This window comes from Anopheles bellator, chromosome 2 (assembly GCF_943735745.2).
Source record: "Anopheles bellator chromosome 2, idAnoBellAS_SP24_06.2, whole genome shotgun sequence".
NCBI classification, from domain to species: Eukaryota; Metazoa; Arthropoda; class Insecta; order Diptera; family Culicidae; genus Anopheles; species Anopheles bellator.
The window spans coordinates 67,622,186-67,641,025 of record NC_071286.1 but is presented as its reverse complement, the minus strand read 5'-3'; the positions used below and the strand labels follow the sequence as shown (position 1 = coordinate 67,641,025).

The window sequence follows — 18,840 nt, the reverse complement described above, 5'->3', positions numbered from 1 at the left end:
ACGTAAACTTTGGTGCGAAGTCCTTGTTTAAAAATATTCAAAGTAATAAAAACACAAATCATTCATTGGTATGAAACATCTCTTTATTTTTTAAATGAGAGTTAGAAAGCACTTATGTTTTAAGTCGTTCACGTAGATTAATTAGTGTTTTATTCTTGCAGCGCTCTGGTTATAATTGGAGACCAACAACGATCCAAAAACACGCTGCAAGAGCACACATTATTTAAGCAAGAAATGAATGAAAAGCCTAAGGCAGAAATGGATGGTGTACCATACGGAGCCACCCACTGTGGATAAGTAAATGTGACGTGTGCGGTACGAATGTGTGTGCATGTGTGAGTTTGGATGCGAAAGAGGAATCTTCTCCACAGAAAAAAAATAAATTTAAATGCTAACAACCGAGCTTAGTTGTTGTCCGCCGGAGTTCTTACGTCATCAATCTTAAGGATCATCTTGACGAGCTGGGTAGCGAGAATGATCTGTTGCTTCTTCGAATGCAATGATTCAATAACGTGGTGGTCCTTCATGTCGTCGTTGCCGGTCAACATGCAGTCCACACCGAACGTCGAGCTGTTCTCCGCCACCTGGCGCGCCTTTACTTCCGACAGCGTTTCGATTGGCGGTAGACCACTGTTTTCGGCCAGCGCCAATGGAACCGACTCGAGAGCAACGCTGAATGCCCGGAAAGCGTACTGCTCCAGCGTCGACAGCTGATCGGCCTCACGTGCCACGGCCAGCGAGCAGCTGATTTCGGCCGATCCACCTCCGTAAACGATACGTGAGTCTCGGACAAGCGAGCGAACCACGCAGAGCGCGTCGTGAATGGAGCGTTTCGCCTCTTCGGTCACCATCCGGTTGCCACCACGAATCAAGATCGTGACTGCGCGAGTGTTCTTGCACTCCTCGATCACCAACATCTTATCCTTGGTGGTTCCAAAGCTGAGTTCGCGAACTAGTCCTGCTGTTCCAAGCTTTTCAGGTGTTAGTTCCTCGAAACGTGGAACAATGCGGCCACCGGTGGCAATGGCGATAAGCTCAATCTCTGGACCACCGACCCAACGAACCGCCGGGAGTTGCTGCTGCAACAGCAGATGGTTGGCCTCGTCGTCGAAACCCCACTGGCAGATGGCCAAAGTTGCCCCGGAATCCTTGACCTGCTTCACCATTTCAAGGAACTTTTCTTGCTCATACACACGCAGCTTGCGATAATCATCGGCCGAAGTCACGTCCAGCTTATGCTTGGTCTTCGGCTTCGGCGGTTCGAACGGGCAGGTGAGGATGGCCAACTTCACGTCCTTCAGCACCGTTGGCATCTGCGAGTGGCTCATGGTCTTATCTACTACCACACCCTTCACCAAACAGGTATCTTCCATTCGGCCGCCGACCTTATTTTGCAGCTTGATCAGCTCAAAATTGACGTCCTTCTTTTCCAGATCGGCAACCGTTAGCACCGCATCGACGGCAATCTCGGCCATTTGACGGTGGCATTTGTTCACGATCTTGCTTCCGAGCGTCGTCATGGCAACGCGCACCAACGGTTCCTTGTTGTCGAGAGCGATCGGAAACTGTTCGGCGATCGAGTCAAGGTGCTTGATGGCACACTGTGCCGCCAGCTCGAATCCATCGGCAATACGGATCGGATGGATGCCGCGGTCAAGCAGGGATTCGGCTTGCTCAAGCAGTGCACCGGCCAGCACCACCACCCCGGTGGTACCGTCACCAATTTCATCATCCTGCGACTGGCTCAGTTGCACCATCAGCTTGCCGATTTCGTGCTCCACATCCATCAGCTTCATGATCGTGGCACCATCGTTGGTAACCGTGACCTCGCCGTCTCCACTGACCATCATCTTGTCCAGACCTTTCGGTCCGAGCGAAGAGCGGACGATCGATGCGATTTGCTTCGCTGCCAAGATGTGACTCTGGATGGAGAAGAACGAGTACACAAAGTGAGGTTAGGTTTGCGTGGTGCGTTATCCGGCTGTTCCATAAAGGATGTATTAAACAATGAAGGCATCATCCTTTGACGATTTTTTACTCCTCGATCGTTGATTGGCATCAGAAACACCATTATCGTTTGTATTAGAATTAGTAAATGATTCGCTCATCACAAAAAACACCGAAGATTGCAGACCCTGCTCCCTCACCACTACCACACGTCGAAACGGCATAATGAAACTTACCTTGATAGCTTCATTGCCGGTAAGACGCTTTTGGTTTTCCTGGTCTCGCAGGACGATGAACGGACGCCCGTACTCATCGCACGCGAACGTTCCCGGAAGGGACATCATCTTGCACGGCTTTTACGGTTTACGGATTACACCAAGAACACTGCGCTAGGAAACACAACAAACGAATTGAGGGAAAGAAATGAGAACATGAATGAATTATTTTTCAATGTTAATTCAGTGCTAAAGTTAACACACCTGAGACACGGATAACGATGACTCACACCAGATGGGATCGGATCGAAAAAGGGTTCGTTCGGTCCGGCACAATTTCCGCTCCGGCTCCTCGTTGCTCGCGTGATGAATATTTACGACGGTGAAAGCCGACAAAGCCATCAGCAAATGTCAAAAAGCAATGTCGACTATTTCTCAGCAATTGAAGAAAATATTTCACGTCAGTGAAATGTTGCACGGATGTGGTTACTTTGGAAACTCTTAAAAATAAAACACGAAACGGAATAAATAAAGAGTTCTAAAATTTAGGGAAAATAGAAAAAAATACATAAGATAATCTTACTCTTTCTGCAATTAAACTTTTTGAAAAAAAGGAACTCGGGAATTTTAAATTCGAATGGTTCTCCAATTCTTTCACCCAAATCTTGCACAATACCCCAACAATTCACGTTCCATTGGTTTCCATATCCAACCAAAAGGATTCTCGCCGAAAACGCGCCTGTGCTGGGATGGGAGAGAGAACGGATGAGAAAACGAGCTAGCGATAGCTACCATCCACAGTTAAATATTCATCCTTAATATGATGTTTTTCCTACTTTAATTATAAAAATAAATTGTTGGGTTGACAAAGATAACTTTATGCCTCCAGTGCCCATTTTCATCAATTTAATAACGAGCAAAGGCGGACAATTCAAGTAGAATTTACAGTGTACGGAACTGTCACAAACTGACAACTTTGACAGCCAGGAAGAAACGAAGGAAGGAAAGAAGCAAACGACGAAGAACAAACGTCTTTTATTCGTCGATTCGATTCATCACAGCTTAGTCGATTCGATTCATTCGTAGCTGGCTGGCGAGAGCATTTCGGGTCGAAATTGCACGAAAAGAACTTTATCCAACAGATTGCGCTTTTTGTAGCTGTCAAAAACATTGTGCAAAATTGCTCTCATCTCGCTCGGTCGCAGAGCAAAATGGCTCGCGGTGGCAAATAAAGTGCTTTTGAGAAACTGAAGACCGTGCCGTGCGGCGATGATCAAGGCGAATCGACGGTGGTGAATGGGTTGTTCTCCGCCGGCAATCCGGCCTCAGTGTCCGGTGTGCCATTCTACGCGTTCTTTGCCAATTTGCCAATCGAACGGTAAGTTCAGCACGAACGATGCTTTCGATTTTCGAGAACCTCGGCTGCGGAATGGCGTATCGAAAATGAGAAACAATGCTAAGCTGCAGGACGGACCAGTATCCGAGGACCTTGTGCGGAAGATTATGCGTTTCGGCCCAGTGCCAGTTCGTGAAGATTCGTCAACATTCACCGCCGTCCTTGCATTTCGTGAAAAGGTGCGCAATTTCAAAGATTGTTTGGTGGAAAATTTTACAAAATCAATCACGCAAGGCCATGCAATTCGTCCGCAAGTAACACTGAGTCAACTAAACTCGCTGTAAACCCGAGAGGGGGGAAATCTCTTAGAACCTCCAAATAAACGACGCATTTTCATCGACAGCACTCCCATCGCCATGGAAGCGAGAGGCACTGGAGTGAAAACAAAAATTGGCCAGAATATTAAGCTACCAATTGGTGGAGTTGATGGGGCTGTTGAAAGGGGAATTGTTTGGGTCGCGCGGAACCGGGGGTGGTGATGGATACCAGGCCGGCGGGAAGCGGCGGAAGCGAAGCGAAAAGAATTAAAAGAAGGCAGATAATGGGCACACATACGAACGCGAAGGAACACTAAAATACTGTCCGCACGCACATACCAATACTAGCATCGGAACCGCCACACAAGTTTGGCATGGGTCTCGCCAGGAAGAAATCAGCATCGGCTCATCGGAAACAGAGAAACGCCAGCCGCGGCCGATCCTTTTGCTTTTCCTCGGCCTCCCGTTTTCTTTGGGGCGACTTTTCCCAGTAGGCGTTGCTTGGAGCTTTGTGACTGTGTTGTGTGTGCATATATTGTGAGCAAACAATACACAAACCGAACGATCGGACCGGGAAAAGGTCATCGAAACGATTTCGGAAAAGAGATGGTTCCTCACAAGGAACTTTCGTTGCGGGGCTGCCTTTCGCTCCCGGGTGTGCAAAACTTCGTAAACTTTTTGTCGCAATCAATTTCCAAACATTTTAGCTCCTTTCCCGATAGTACAGGGGTGGATTGTGTGCGTGGTTCTGTTTTTGGAGGAAACTCTTGCGTTGTTAGTGCCGTGTTCATCCTTTTTTGGGGTGCCCATTTTGTGCCATGTGTTGGTGTTGGTCCTGTTTCTCTCGCTAAGGAAGATGTGTGCGTTATTTTGAGTAGCGTAGGGCAGGAAAATCTGTCAATGGAACGGTGGAGTACAGTTTTCCGATTTCATGTTTTCATCGTTCAACGTTCGGCTTTTTCGTGTGCGGAGAAGCGATCCGTTAGTCGGCACTTCTAACTTTAATCGAATGCACCCAATGTAATCAGTGGGAGAATTGATTATCAAATGACAAGCCAATTATCGTATATTGTGTTAAAGAAATTACGAAGCTGTAAGCAGATTTCATTGAATCAACCTATTAATCAATGCCTTCTCTGATTGTGTTAATTTAGTGAAAAGCGAAAAGAAATAACCGCACCAAACTGAGCAATCAACAAAAACGCAAATCATCTTCCCGGTTCGAAAATTGGGTGCCGGGGGATCCCGGTGGTGGTTTTTGTGAATTTATTTTTGGCAAAGTTTTCCGTATTGTGTCTTCGCCCGCCATTCTCGCGGCCGGTGTGTGAATCAGCGAGCCAGTGAGTGAAAAATGTGCGCACCGTGAGCATTCATGCGTGCCGGTGAAAAGTGAAAAGGACGGCTCGGCATGGCGAGAAGCAGGTCACATTCCGCCACTGAATGAGCAGAGTGTGAGCTCTCCGAAGTGTCGCGCTTCGCTTCGCGTTTCGCATCGCAACGTGTGTCATTGTACCAGGCTCGCCCGAGAAAGCTCCCGCTCCTCGGCTGCTGCAGAGTGAAAGCTGGCGCGTTTGGCGTTGTTGTTTGCCGTCAGGTAAACATACACACAACAGGAGGCCACCACCCCCGCCGTGGGCGAGTTCACTTTGTTGCGGTGAGAAAAAGTGAGAGTGCAGCGAAAAGAAGAAAATACCGTGTGAAGTGCGATTGTCTCTTAATTGGTGGGATTCTTTGCGATTCGACTGGCCGAGGGAAAGAATCCGGATCCGGAAAAGCCATCCATTGGCCGCCCATTCATCAACCAAACAAGCGTCCAGTTCCAGCGTCCGTTGGAGTCATAATTTAGGAAATCTCGATCTTCAGCGGAGCAGGGAAGAAATATGATTAATTCGAAACGATAAAGATGTCCAACCGTGGCAGTAACGGAAGTAGAAGTTTCTTGCCCCAAGCGACTCCCATGAACGTAGTTTGTCCGTGAGTAAGCAGTGTTTGCATTTATTGTGCATCGGAAAAGGCTATCATTCAGCTACGATCGGCTCAAGCGAAACGCCGGTGAGAAGTGCCGAAAGGCAAAAGTGTTGGTACTGCAAATTGAGCGCGCCTCAAAAAAGGAGCTCAAAATTTAAGCCTTCCGCCAGTTCGGCGGTTCGCCCTTTTGTTGCTGATGAGCAGGATTTGCTATCGCGGCTTCCAGTTACCGCCGTCGGTCGTATCCGGTCGCCACCACCGGTCAGTGCAACCGTGAATCACGTGTTTAGCGTGACACCAGCGTTCAGGATGGCCGCGGTGGTGACCGAGCGTAGGATGGAAAAGGAAGAAGTTTGCCGAACGAATCGAAGGCCGATGGCCGCTAGGAACGTTTCACGACGATTTGTGCTCCGCTGGTCAGTGGTTGGTGCCGTCACGATGCTGTTACTGCTGGTGTCCAGTTTTGCCAACGGTAAGTAAATGTTCAAATTATAAAACTTCTTTCCACTCTGAGGATCAACAGTGCCATACACTGGCAGTGGTCAATTCTAATCGATTTTTCGATCACCTACGTATTCCAATCCACCTAGGGATTCCATTCTGCCCTATGCCTCATTGTGGCCCAGGTGTGCCGCTCCCCACGTCAATTGCAAGGAGTTAACGATGAGCCTCTGGAAAACGCACAATGTATCCATTTTTTATCGGCCGGCGGCACTTTGCTACGAAAACGTCGCGCACGCCAATCGATTGAAGTGTTTGTTGTTCATTTATGTATGGCGCACGTTGATGACAGTCGCAAAATTTGTGTTTCATTCATTTTTCCTCCGTAGACACGAGCTTTTTTCCTTTGGATGCATTGTCCTGTCGGCTTTGCTGACGGAAGTGTCTGGTGGAGTAGAAAATAAAAACTTTAAAGAAACATAACCTGTTGACCAATAAGTCACCAGCAACGGGAAGTTGCACGAGTTACACGAGGAAGTGCGCAAGTGTAGTGCAGTGTGTCTCGGGCCGTGGTCCAAGATAAGCACACGGGTTTCTCGGGTATCTTATCAAGGTTTGCTCGCTCGAAGGGAGCGAAAAATACGCTAGTTGTCGTAACAATCATTGACGTCGTCGTGTGCGACTTAGGAATGCAGTCAATGTGTCACGCGATTTTCGAAGTCCGATTTGATAGAGGGAAAAAATCCCTCCGCGCATGATACAATGTATCGAACGCAAGAATTCGTATATTAGAATAAATTAAAAAAACTGGCATTGCACGACACAAAAAAAAACGATCACCACCAGCCACATCAGCATTAATCGGGTGGCGAAGGTGGAACATTAAACCGCACAAATTACCGCAATAAACCGCGTCCGCCGGTGCCGCGCTGCGCGTCCTCCAGCGATCATCGAGACGATCGATGTGTCGAGCGAGCCAAGAATTTACACCACACGAGACGAATGAACTGAATTGACCCAGTTCGTGCGCCTTCTCACTCTCTCTCTCTCTCTCTGTCTCCGTTTTATGCTCGATCTCCGCGCATTTCGATCCGAATCTTGTCTTGGCCCCCTTTTTCCCTGGCCGCGCATTCCAGTTTTCCTCATTCTGGTTGCAGTGTGAGTTTTGTTTTTCGTCTCGGCAAGCGACACTCCGTGGTTCCTCATCGGGCGGGAAGAGGGACTGTCTGGTTGGTGTGCCGCGAGGGGGGGTCTAGGGTTGGGCCGATGACTTTTGCAGCGTCTTAAGCTTAGCGTCGCGCAAACGCACGTGTCTGGTGCATGCGTATGCAGCAAAAAACGTGCGCAACCCGCCCGACGCTGCCGGTTGATGGCGTTGATCGTGTTGTGTCGCTAATTGAAACGAACGTGTTCAATTGTTCTGCCGTTGGTTGTGTGCGTCGGGTTTCGTTTGTCTGGTTGATGGCGGTTTTATTGCGGGAAGTGCGATCATGCAATTTTTGTTTGCAGCAAAATCGTTTGAAATGGGTGAACTGATCATATTTCCTTCCTCTAATCAAGAGATTGACCTGTTACATTAATTGTGCACTAAATCTTACCAACCACTAGCTATGCTTTTCGTGTAAAGCGTTAGCTTACCCGATCTACTGACGTGACCGATTGATTGTTCATAACCATTTTGGAACCACTTTTAAGTAACACATTTAACTGTACAGCTCATAAATTATGGGATTTTAGAACATAGAAAAGATATTGAAAACAGCTTGTCGTAGATTGAGTTAAGAAAGAAGCAGTCGTAGTTGCATCTTATACCATTTGCTTTTCCAGTGCGCAAATCTGTCATCTTTTTGTCGTCCACGCATCAAAAACGCACCCAACAACGAGCGCTTGTCGTCTAGTTTCATAAGCCGTTCGAAATCGGCACAACCCGTCGCCGGGCGTCGTCGAAAATGCAAATTGTTTGCGCACTTCCCTTCTTCACGGCCAGTTTGCCGATCGTACGGCTGACCAGACAGACGGCCAGACCGAGGTGAGACCAGGGCGAAAGATGTCCGTCTGGTTGGATGGTGATGAAGCATAGGGCGAGACGAGCATAGCGGGGCAAACCGAATGGCAAACAGGTTTTTCGGGCAGACGGCAGCTGTGGCGTCTGTGGTGTCCTGTCTGGCCACTTCGCGATCGCCGCCTAGCGCTCCTAGACGAGAGCTGTCTGATGTGTGTTGCGCGCAGACTTTTCGGCATCCAGCTGGCGCGTTGTTGGTTGCGTGCCCAGACTTGTGGCGTGTTTCGAGCGCAATCGCTCGATCGGGATCGTCGTCGGGCCGGCGCATTAAAGACTCTCTTGCTGCTGTCGCAAGGGGCGGTTGTTGATTGGATAGCTGGCAAGCGTTATGTTAACCAAATGTAAGGCATTTGTCTGCGTGTGAACATGACGACTACTGCAAAACGAGCGGAAGTGATCTCGAGTGGCTAACATAGACACATATGGTGGGTATAAACGAAATCTTGATGGGGATAACACCTCTCGTAAAACGGTGCAGTATCTTATCACTTTTTTATGTTAGAAGAACTTCCCTTATTGTTTTTGATAATTAAAGAAAAAGGATCATTGGTTGACGATCGATTTCCGGTTCAGCAAAAATTGGAACCACTAGTGTCTGCGCTAGATCTTCGCACACGAAGGAGGATGCAAGTTCCATCTAGTATTTGTCCAGGCAATAATCTTCTCTTTTCTTTGGCGAATCATCTTTTCTTGGGAATTGTTGTTCGTTATTATGTCTCGTTTCGGGCGCGCTGTGTCCCGGTGCGTGTTAATCATGTTTGTTTTCTTTATTTTGTAAACTCAATTTCTCCTTAGCCATGGCTTTAAAAAGAAATATTACATCATCGACGACAAGAAGTGCTCTCGGCGAGATCGGGTTTGTGGATTTTATTTGTTCATACTTCGGCGCCACTCGCGCTGTGTCGTCGTGGGCATCGTTTCAAGGCTAGCTGGCACTTGTGCCGTAGAAGGCACACGCTCTGACGCCGTACGACGACATCTTTCGTTACGGAGTGGTACGATGTACAAATTATTCACTTCTACTGACAAAATAGGGTCTGGTTTTTGGGGGTTAGCTCAACGCAATACGAACAAGGCCTAAACAAATTCATACATTTTTGTCGCAATGAGTGTACAGGTCGTACTACAACGCGTTCATCATGTATTTGTAGTTAAAGAGGGCTCTCGCGCGACAATCGTCGTGTCTGTCGTTGTTTCTAGCCAGAGGAGTCCCATTTACTTTGCTTTGCCCGCTTACGTTGCTTTATTACTGCAACCGTTTTCGCAGCAAAAACTCATTCATTAACGGGCAGCATAATTTAAATTTAAATTTCAACCTCTTACATAGAAAAGCTTTTGTTCGGTTAATTGAATTTAATGCACTCCCGGCACACACAACATGTTGTGCTGCACACGACGCTCGCAAAAACCGTTGCCGTTTCGGAGATTATGCCCGCCACGGTGGCGGTCTAATTAATCTCGGGCCAATTACGTTTACGATTGCATTCCATCCTTGGCTGCGTCGGCTCTGGCCGGTTCGGCGCACAGTCTTCCACAGGCTATACTTCCCCCCCGATGGACTGCCATTGACCAAAGCGTCGCCGTTGCCACGTTGGTGATGCAAATCAATTAATTACTTTGCCCGCTTCTCTCTCCTACTCTTTTCTGCCTGGTTGTTCTTGGACTTTTACTCTGCCAAGACAAAATGCGTCCCAATCCGGAATGGCAGCATCAATCGAAAGCAATCGGCAATAAATCCCGTTTCGCGGAGGCAACCTCCACGACGATTGTCGTAGTTTGGCGGTGGGAGTTACGGGGTTTGGCTTATAAGAAGTTTGGAGAGATAATCGTTTTTTTTCTGAATAAATGTTTCTTTCATGAATTTTAATGCACTTTGCGTTAATTACGGAGTGCAACCCGGGGGAGGATTAATTTCCGCGTTTTCGCATTACAATTGCCCTATAATGTTCATGATCGTTTGACTGGTAAAATCTTTGACAATAATTTGTTCCGCTTTTACCCTGTGTTGAGAATTCTTTTAACGTGCTGCCCTTCGATTGAGCTGCTTTTTTTTTTAAAGTAAATCGTTCATTGAATAACAATCACCCAAACCTTAACGGGCTAATTCTTTTGGTCGACTCATGCCAAAGGTTGTTCTTAAACTTTCTTGACACTGCACCGTGGCCATAACGGGTCAAACCCTGGTAGGCAACGTTCTCCACTATTCTGGCTCGTCTCAAACACGTGGAAGGCAAACACTACCTTCAGAGCCCAACCGGTGTCGCACCCTGGATCCATTTCGAATTCAATCGGAAAAGCTCGACTCAGTTAGGAGTTTCAATTTGCATTGCTATTTTAATTATTGGCATCCCTTTTTTTGCGCAACGAAAGCGGCTGGCGCTACTGGCCGTGGTTCCCCCCCCCCCCCCCCCCCCCCCTTGGCCGTGTGGCAGAACATAAAGACACATAAACTAAAGCATGCAATGGGAGCGGTGTTCACGGAGCGCTGACTACTGGCGCTTGGCGCGGTGAGCAGCGAATAGCAAAGGTACTTAATAGTGTATTAAATTATAAAGCAAACTAATTGAAACACTTATTACTATCTCGTATGCTGCTCCCGTCCCGGAAAGGGGTACCCCGTGGAGGAACCACACGGAAGAACCGGTTCCCTTCTTGCCACACCATGCCGTGCCTAATGGTTCGAAAACGCAATTAATGTTTCTCCGTTGTTTGCCTCACAAATACCGAGCTGAAGGAGGACCACAGATACGTGGACCGCTATTGACTTTTGAGCACTGGGGCGAGTGCAGTGCATGGCACTTTATTACCTCTTTTTTTTCGTTCGCTGCCTCACTGAAAATAACTCACTCAACACCGTTTTGCGATGAAGCGATTTTCGTATTAGGTGAAACATTGAACATCACATCAAAAAAGTAAAGCAACATCGTCCGACGCAAGCCTGTTGCGCTAATGAAACAGATAAAAACTTCCGAGCAGGTGAAAAAATCTGTATCTCGGTATGGCCCTTCGCGCTCGCCTGACCACCCGTCCCTGCCGCGGGCGGTGTCCGATGCGCGATCATGCGAAGGAATTTTGTTAAACAAGCGCGTCTTTTCATGCTCTCAAAAGCCCCGTGCGGGCACACTGGTCGAAGACGTACGGTACATGATGAAGAACCTCTGCAGCCGCTGCTGCTGCTGGGTGATGGTGTGCCGATATCGGCGCCCGGCCCCAGGATTGTCGGCATGATTGATTACGTGCGTATGTATGTAGATACACCCTCACTTTCCCCGTGCGACTCTTTTGTACCGCACGCTCCTCCTCCATGACGGAGACCCTTCACCACCGAGCCCAACATGCATCTTCTCTCCGAGCCGGGCGCTACCAATCTGTGGTGCAAAAATGGTAAACGCAGCGGTAAACAACGCCGCGAATTATATGTTGTTGTAACCAACTCTCGGTGCCTCTCTCGTGGTCGTGCAATTAATCTCGCTGCCAAAAGAGCTGCACTGATTGGGTGTTAAATGGTGAAATAAAACAAAAACTAAAAGTAAATGCACAACAATAACGGCGCATCGCTACGGGCGTTGTCGCTTGCATCTGGCGCTCCTTTGTGCACCCGCACTGCAACGTCATACCCGTGATCGTGAGGTGGCCTCTCGCTCTTACGGCCCGCTGGAAAAGCTGATTTTCCGAGCCACGAAGCGCATGGTTTCCAGCACACGGGCAACGGGCATGCGGCATGCGGGGCGTGTGCGATTTGCACAGAATGCACTTTGCTTGTTGTGTTGCTGGCTCTGGGATGCGCATAATGAATGACTCGCGCTCTGCGTTGCGCTACGAGCGTTGTAGGTGCTGTGAAGCGGGCCCGAACAGACTTTCTTCCGCCTTCTGGGGCTCTCGGTGCCATTGCCAACCTTAATATCCGTTTTCTTTGCGCCCTTTCGAGCGGAAACGCACACCAATTAATCATTCCTTTCGTGGGTCCCACCCACGAGCCGGGCAAGCAGCTGATTTGTAATCGATTGACTCATCGTACCGTACTTTTGCCGCAGAGTTATTTGCCAGCGCCAACTTGTGACCCGCCGGAGCCAGTGCGCCGATCTGTGCAGTGTCCGGTGACAAATCTCGGGGTTCCGTGGCGATTTCCGACTGGTCACTAATTAATGGTGGCCACCCTCTTGCGTTCGTTGTGTTGGTAGAACGTGCCAAAATGGCACTTGCTGTGCCGGCGGATTGATTGGCGAAACGTTGTGGTTGGAGGGCGAGGGACACGAGCAACTGGTGGCAGTGCGGCGGTGTTGGTGGACCCAGGGTGTGTTGCCAGAAAATTGACAACCCGATCGACAGACAGGCGGGCCGGCACGGCACTCGTGGGGATGGATCAACAGTTTTCGGTTCCATTTCCAGCCAGACGACGAGGATTGACATGTTACACGATGGTGGGATGCTTATTTTATTGCTTCCAGCTCCGATACGCTGAATGAAATTATGTTAACAAATATCGAAAAATTCATTAACGTTGCCATATGTCGATTGGCGGTCAGCATTGGGCTGGACAGGAGATTGGCTGAGGCACAAGACCCCATGACGTTGCATCAAATCATCTGAAGCATCATCTTCCGTAGCGACTGACCGAACTCCAAATCCTCCAAACATTCGATCGGCGGTCACCGGGGAGACATCAACCTTTTGGCGTCCTGAGAGTTGGAACCCGTTGAATCCGTTTGTTGCTTGCTTTGCTGGTTCACTTTGGGCAATTCGATTTCTTTATCTCTTCATATTAGTTGCTTGCACCTTTCTGGCCAGCGTTATCATCTAGTTGGGGCCCGAGGTATCGTTAAAGTCCCTATGGAGCAGCCTCCATGCCGGGCTTCCTTTCGCCTAATTGGCGTATCCCAAAAGCCGAAAGATGACTAACGAAGAAGACGCCTCCCTAAATTATGGACCAGAACCAGATGTATGTGGTACATGAGCGCCAACTGTATCTTTCGTAGTCGTCTATAAACGAAAAAAAACGAACTTCTTCCCAAACTCAAACAGTGCGGCCCACATCGGCGGACGAAGATTTCCCCAATGGATGCCGCTACCCGGAACCCGTAGATAATTTTGCCCCAAAATTTGTGCTCGTTTGGACCTTTGGTCAATTTGTGTTTTTGCCCCTCACGTCTTGAGCGGTAGTTTTCCGTGGTCGGAGTTTCATTTTTCTCCGCCACGTAGTGGTCTCATTATCGAAAAATCCCTAATCGCATTTGGGCTTGGCGGGTTGGTCGGTCTGGATCCTTATTTTCCGGAGCCGGTAGACCAGCCCTGCCCGGGGAGTTGGCGGCAACTCCACTCCGTTTGTTGTGTGTCCATATTCATCATCCTTTTCGTTTTTCTTCCACACCCAACATTCGCCAGTAGCTTTGGCGAGAGCTGTTGCTCGCAATTTTCTCCGATGACCGCAGGGAAGTTTAACGTTCGCCGAACATTTCTACCGAAGTAATGTTATGATTAACAGCAACTATTTTCAATTACTTTTTCCACCCGGAAAAAGGGAAATAGGGTGCGTAGCCCATCCCGTCTCGCTCGTGAACGCAACTACTTGACAGTGGTGCTTTGCGCCGCGTCGTCCTTGCTGGTGGTGCGTGTTGCAGATGCTCCTCAAGCGCTATCCGTACACATCTACTCAATGCGCGTGTATTGGTGCGTGTATCGGCGGCGACTGCTACTACCACTTAACGCACACATACAGAGCCGAGCCATACGCAGCCTGTGGCCGAACCGAAAAAAAGTTCCCCGACAGCATGACGGATGACGTTTGTAAAAGGTCATTTCCCTTTTTACTGTGTGTAGTTTTCCTTCCGCTTCTTTCTCTAGTCTCTCTCGCTCTCTCTTTTCTCTCTGACGCCCATTCGGGAAGCCGAAGTCGCCAAACCGATGACGTCGATTATGCTCCGGCAGCCCCCCAAAACCTTTAAACGACATACAGCCACCGTCTGCCACAGAAATTCCTCCCACGACCCTGGACCGGCTTGACGGTTCCCCGTCGCGTCGGTACGTCTCGTGATTCCGGGGGCAGCAGACTTCGGGTGGCGGCGTTCCATGGATTGCTCTCGGGGGCGTTCTCTCGGTGCGTTTGGTCCTTTCACATTCGGTGCGGGTGGGTTTGTTAGGAAAATCATTTCCTGGGCGGTGGCAGCGTTGCGTAATGTTTTGGATCCGGACGATCCCATCGTGTGTGCTCCAAACGGCGGTCCTTCGTCGTCGGGAAGAAGGGTGTGGCAGGGAATGGGGTCGCCGCGCACTTTTTAATGATCCCAAAAGCGGGCCGGTGTCCGGATCTTCGCCCTTTTTTAGTGTAACATCGTTCGATTCATGGGTTGTGATTATTATTTACAGTCTCCGTACGAAAGTCCTTTAAAATGCTAAAATGGTGACTGGCGGGATTTGCCAAGGAGTCAAATCGATATACGACGCTTCCCCCTCGGGGGCCGACCGGGTTGGGATCAACCCGTCTGGGTCTTAATTATTCCGGCGCTACCGGCGTGGCGCTCGAAAGGGGAATCCTACGCACATCCCTTCCGGGGGCCACAGATGATGAATGATGAAGAAATAATTGCTCGCATAAATACATTCCCGGGAGCGACCCGAGAGTCGTCCCGTCAAGGGGCTGTGCGTTTGTGTGCGGTGGTGTCTGGACAGGAAGGAGATCACTCGGTTTTTCTTCGCTGCCAAGTACGCATCCCTGTGCCCCGACACACGCAACAACAGCATCGAAAGATGAACAGCAGCACTTGCAGCCCCTTGACTCGCGACCTCCAGGCGTCGCGCTACAGCGTCCCTTCCGGCTAGAGCTTCAAAGCTCATTCAAAATCTGGCGTGTCTGGTGAGCATTAGATTTTCGCCGGGAACGCCGCTACCGTCTCGATGGAGACGCCCGGTACCTTACGGGAAGGCGCGGTGGCTCCATTCACTGTCGTGTTTCACTCTCTTTCTGTCTCTTTCGCCCCGGTCCGTGAAGCTTCCGCAGGACGCTGGGCGTATGCTTCGATCGCGTGGGGTGCGTTCGTGCTGCTTCAGCTTCGCTGCATCCGTGTCTTTGTTCGATTTATCATAAAGAGTAATGAACGGGAAGCCCGCGGAACTCTCCCCGGTGGCCGTCCGTGTCTGGCCGTCGGATGGGTTGCAGGCGGCAGCACACCTTTGGGGACGATTAGATGTGACGCACGCGTGGGCTTAGAGCATCAAACTCGTTGCCATCGTGGCAGCAAAGTTCCCGCTGACTGTCCTGCTGACGCGCAGTCGTTGGAAAATGGAAAATTAATTATTCTTCGGAGCAGCCAGCCACAGGACTCCGGTGCTCCCCGCGCTCCGTTTAGAGGACCTGTGGCAACGTGCGGCGGGAGCTAAGTTCATTATCCTTTTTATGTGACCAGCGGCACCGGGCTATCTGGGTATCGTATTTCACCCGGGAAAATATGGCCCGGCCAAGGGGACCTGCTGTGCCCTGGGCGCGTGTGGTTGCAAAATTGTGTCGTGATGGATGGTGTTTAGGTTGCCAAAAATTAATTCCAGAAGGCCAGGGACTTGTGCACACCCCTAAATGACACCCCTGTATCCGCGTGTGGGTTGTTTTTCGGTAATATGTTGGGTCATTTTTAAGGAAGTAGCAGTCGCAACCAGGCATCGAACGCGTGGCGATTTATTTTCGCTAAATTTCGGGGCTGACGTTCTTGGGGCCTTGACCGTCTAATCAATTGAGTGATGATGCTGCTGCTGCTCTCCGTCGTCCGATTTCAAAAAACCCTCCTTTCGACGGTGAAAATTTATTCAAATTGTTATAGAAATCGAAGGGAAAAGGAACCGATAAGACCAGGGCTATGACAAGTACAATCAACGCCGCTCGTGACACGAAGGGACGCAACACCGGATGGTGTATGTGTGGATATCGCTCGGAAATCGAAACAAGGTATTAAGCTTAAGGGCCAAAAAAATAAAACTGCCAAACAGCAAATTGTTCCACACCCGCGAACGGACCGAGAACCGTTGGTGTATCGCGTCCCCTGACGACGGCCGACGGGGACGATCGAAAAGGGAATCAGCATAATAGAAGTCAGCTGGTTCAGAATGGACGTTCACGTCGTCGTCCGCCGCCCCCTGAAGTTGGGAGGAAAAAGTTTGTGGGGAAATTTGCGTTGCAGAACCGAGCAAAAAGGACCATCGAAGCTGCCGCTGGTGCGAGGAACCGTTCAAGGATCAATCGGCCACTTGATGGCGCCTGCGGCCAGGGCAGGGTTTGCTCTGGGCGGGATGGTGTTGAAAGATAAATAAAATAAAATATTTAGAGTGCGGCACTGTGATTTCCCTGGGCCCGCCGCCACCATATCTTGCGTCCGGTCCGCGGCTTATCGCGCGGCATCGTAATCCCATCCCGTCCCGCGGGTGGGTAGGTCCTTGCCGGACGCGAGCGTTGTCCCAGCGGTCGTCCCGGCGGTACCCCCGTGAGACAGAGTGACAATGTGGTGCCGCAACATGAACCATCCGGCATTCCGGGATTCTCCAGAGAGCGACCGGTGGGGTGGACGCAATGAAAATAAGAAATCGGATAATGGGGGATGAAAAAAGGAACCAAGAAGAACGGCTGCCAGCCGTCACCCTCACGAGGGAGGTGTTGGGTTGTGGGTGGCCAACCGGAAGTATCACAGCGCGCGCCGTTTTGCTCTGCCCCGTGTTAGATCTGTCGTTCATCCGTTTAGCGTGTCGCCCCGGATATTCGGGCAGATATCCTTCTTGTTAGGTCGCTTTGTTTTTGCTCCGCACATACCATCGTTTTCCAGTTTTTTTGTAACTGTGTGTGTTTGACCGTTTGTGAGCCAACGATTCCTTTCGTTCCGCCGGTTCCTCCACCGGTTGAGAAGGACGAGCTTTTGCCCTTACACACTTCTGTGCCTTGTCAGTCGGTGGAGCATGATGGCCCCAAAATGGTGTGTTGGCTTCGTAGGAAAGCTGGCAGGAACTTCCGCTCGGCGTCGGGGTTGTGTCGCCAGCACTACAAAATGGGCTCCGGATTATTCATGAACCTCCGCCGGCGTGATGAAGCTCTCCCGGGAGCGTGCCTCGCCGTGTCAAAAGGCTAAGGGGAAAAGCAAGCTTTTCCAGCTTTTTGAGAACCATTTTTCATTCAAGCCGCGGCCGTTCCGTCCACTCGTTTTCTTCCACTTTGCTCCCTGGCGGGGGATGGTGTAACTTTTACCGTACGGTCGTCACTCGGCGGAAAGGGGCGACGCTCAGATTTCTTTTCCGCCGTTTTTGTTGCCGTTTCCATCTCGTGTGAGATTCACTGTTCGGGAAAAAAGGCACTGTGACCAATTTGGCCTTTTACGGATGTGTACTTTATTATCACGGTCATTAAGAGAACACAGGGAACACAGATTCTGGCTGTGCAGTCTTCCGAGAGGGCGTGTTCCAAAACGGGATGCAATTTGTTGCTATCTCGGCCCAAGTCGGTAGTAGTGTCTTACAGCCATCCCGTCCTTGTCTGCTTTATGATCTGGTCGCGGTTGCACAGGTCAATGCGGGATCACTAGCAGATCTCAAGTAGTGCATGCGAAGTGCAACTTCGTTGGGCGCCCAAATGAGAGCGAAATAATCTTTGATACCAGAGGTGTTATTTATGTGAATTAAAAACCCTCTGTCTCTGGCCTAAAAGGCGCTTAAATAAGCAAGAGTGGTACTGGACTGCCCGAATCCCTTCAAATTAGATTCACAGGATTAGCGGACTTGGATAATGGACGTTAAACTCACGGACACCAATATCCAGGGTTAGCTAACTCTAGCTCTTGAACAGCTTCGTCCTTAAAGTGATCATTTTGTGGCGTTAAAACTACATCATTTTCTTCTTCCAAGCGTGTAGTTTAACTAACGAAAGGTAACAACTGCATCCAAATTCAATCAAGCGTTCATCAACCATCATAGACAGACGATGGTGTGTGCCCCGATCGGTTCTGGTTGGCATCCCTGCGCTAATGGGGTCGCTGGCTTCCTTCCTTCCGTCCGTGCGTCCTCTCCACACCTGGCGCTGTGCGTTCAGTTAGCCTTCCTTTTTCCGGCATCGATTTGCTTACCATTCACCCAGCAGTGCTGAGCCCGCCTTGTGCAGGGGATGCACTTTGGCGGGTTCTTCCGCGCCACGTTCAGCACCCAAATAAGCAAGGAAAATAAAAAAAAATCGGGCGCACTTTGCTAACCTTTGCTTCGTTTTCTTTGTCCTTGGTCATTGCCATCATGTCTCGGCCATCGATCGTGAGCCACCAGCCACCAGCGCTATCCCCCCTCAACCGGCATAGGTAGGTGCCGCGAGCGACGAGTATAAGCCCGCGCTTGTATTGGTGTGCCAGACTCTCGGCATCGACGTTTCTGGTCGCGCGGATTGCCGTCAGCCGTCCTCGTCGTCGTCGCGTGAGCATGCAACCGGCAACACCAAGTTCAAGTATGTTTACATGACGCGATGACAGCGAGTGGTCCACCGCGCCCGGGGACCGAGTGTAATGGCTAGGTTCTTTCCTTATGTATATTTTACCTGGCGCGGCT

At 49.8% G+C, this 18,840-nt stretch overlaps 2 protein-coding genes across 3 annotated transcripts in view; one reads left to right on the top strand and one right to left on the bottom strand.

Moving 5' to 3' along the window:
• Nucleotides 1-67: 67 nt before the first annotated feature.
• On the bottom strand, nucleotides 68-2,536 carry LOC131208581 (T-complex protein 1 subunit epsilon). Of its 2 annotated transcripts, none has more exons than XM_058201379.1 (3): nucleotides 2,427-2,536; nucleotides 2,184-2,336; nucleotides 68-1,922 (listed from the first exon to the last, which is right to left on the bottom strand). In XM_058201379.1, the coding sequence occupies exons 2-3, from the start codon at nucleotides 2,289-2,291 to the stop codon at nucleotides 405-407; spliced, it is 1,626 nt and encodes a 541-aa protein (XP_058057362.1). In that variant the 5' UTR covers nucleotides 2,292-2,336; nucleotides 2,427-2,536; the 3' UTR covers nucleotides 68-404. The 2 variants fall into 2 exon arrangements, with proteins under 2 accessions (XP_058057362.1, XP_058057360.1); XM_058201377.1 differs by having other exon boundaries at nucleotides 2,184-2,331; nucleotides 2,427-2,517.
• Nucleotides 2,537-6,221: 3,685 nt separating this feature from the next.
• LOC131207913 (TGF-beta receptor type-1) overlaps nucleotides 6,222-18,840 on the top strand; it is a 56,181-nt gene continuing 43,562 nt past the window's right edge. The window contains exon 1 of the mRNA XM_058200549.1: nucleotides 6,222-6,255. Coding sequence (XP_058056532.1) covers nucleotides 6,222-6,255 — 34 coding nt within the window. The remainder of the gene's footprint in view (nucleotides 6,256-18,840) is intronic.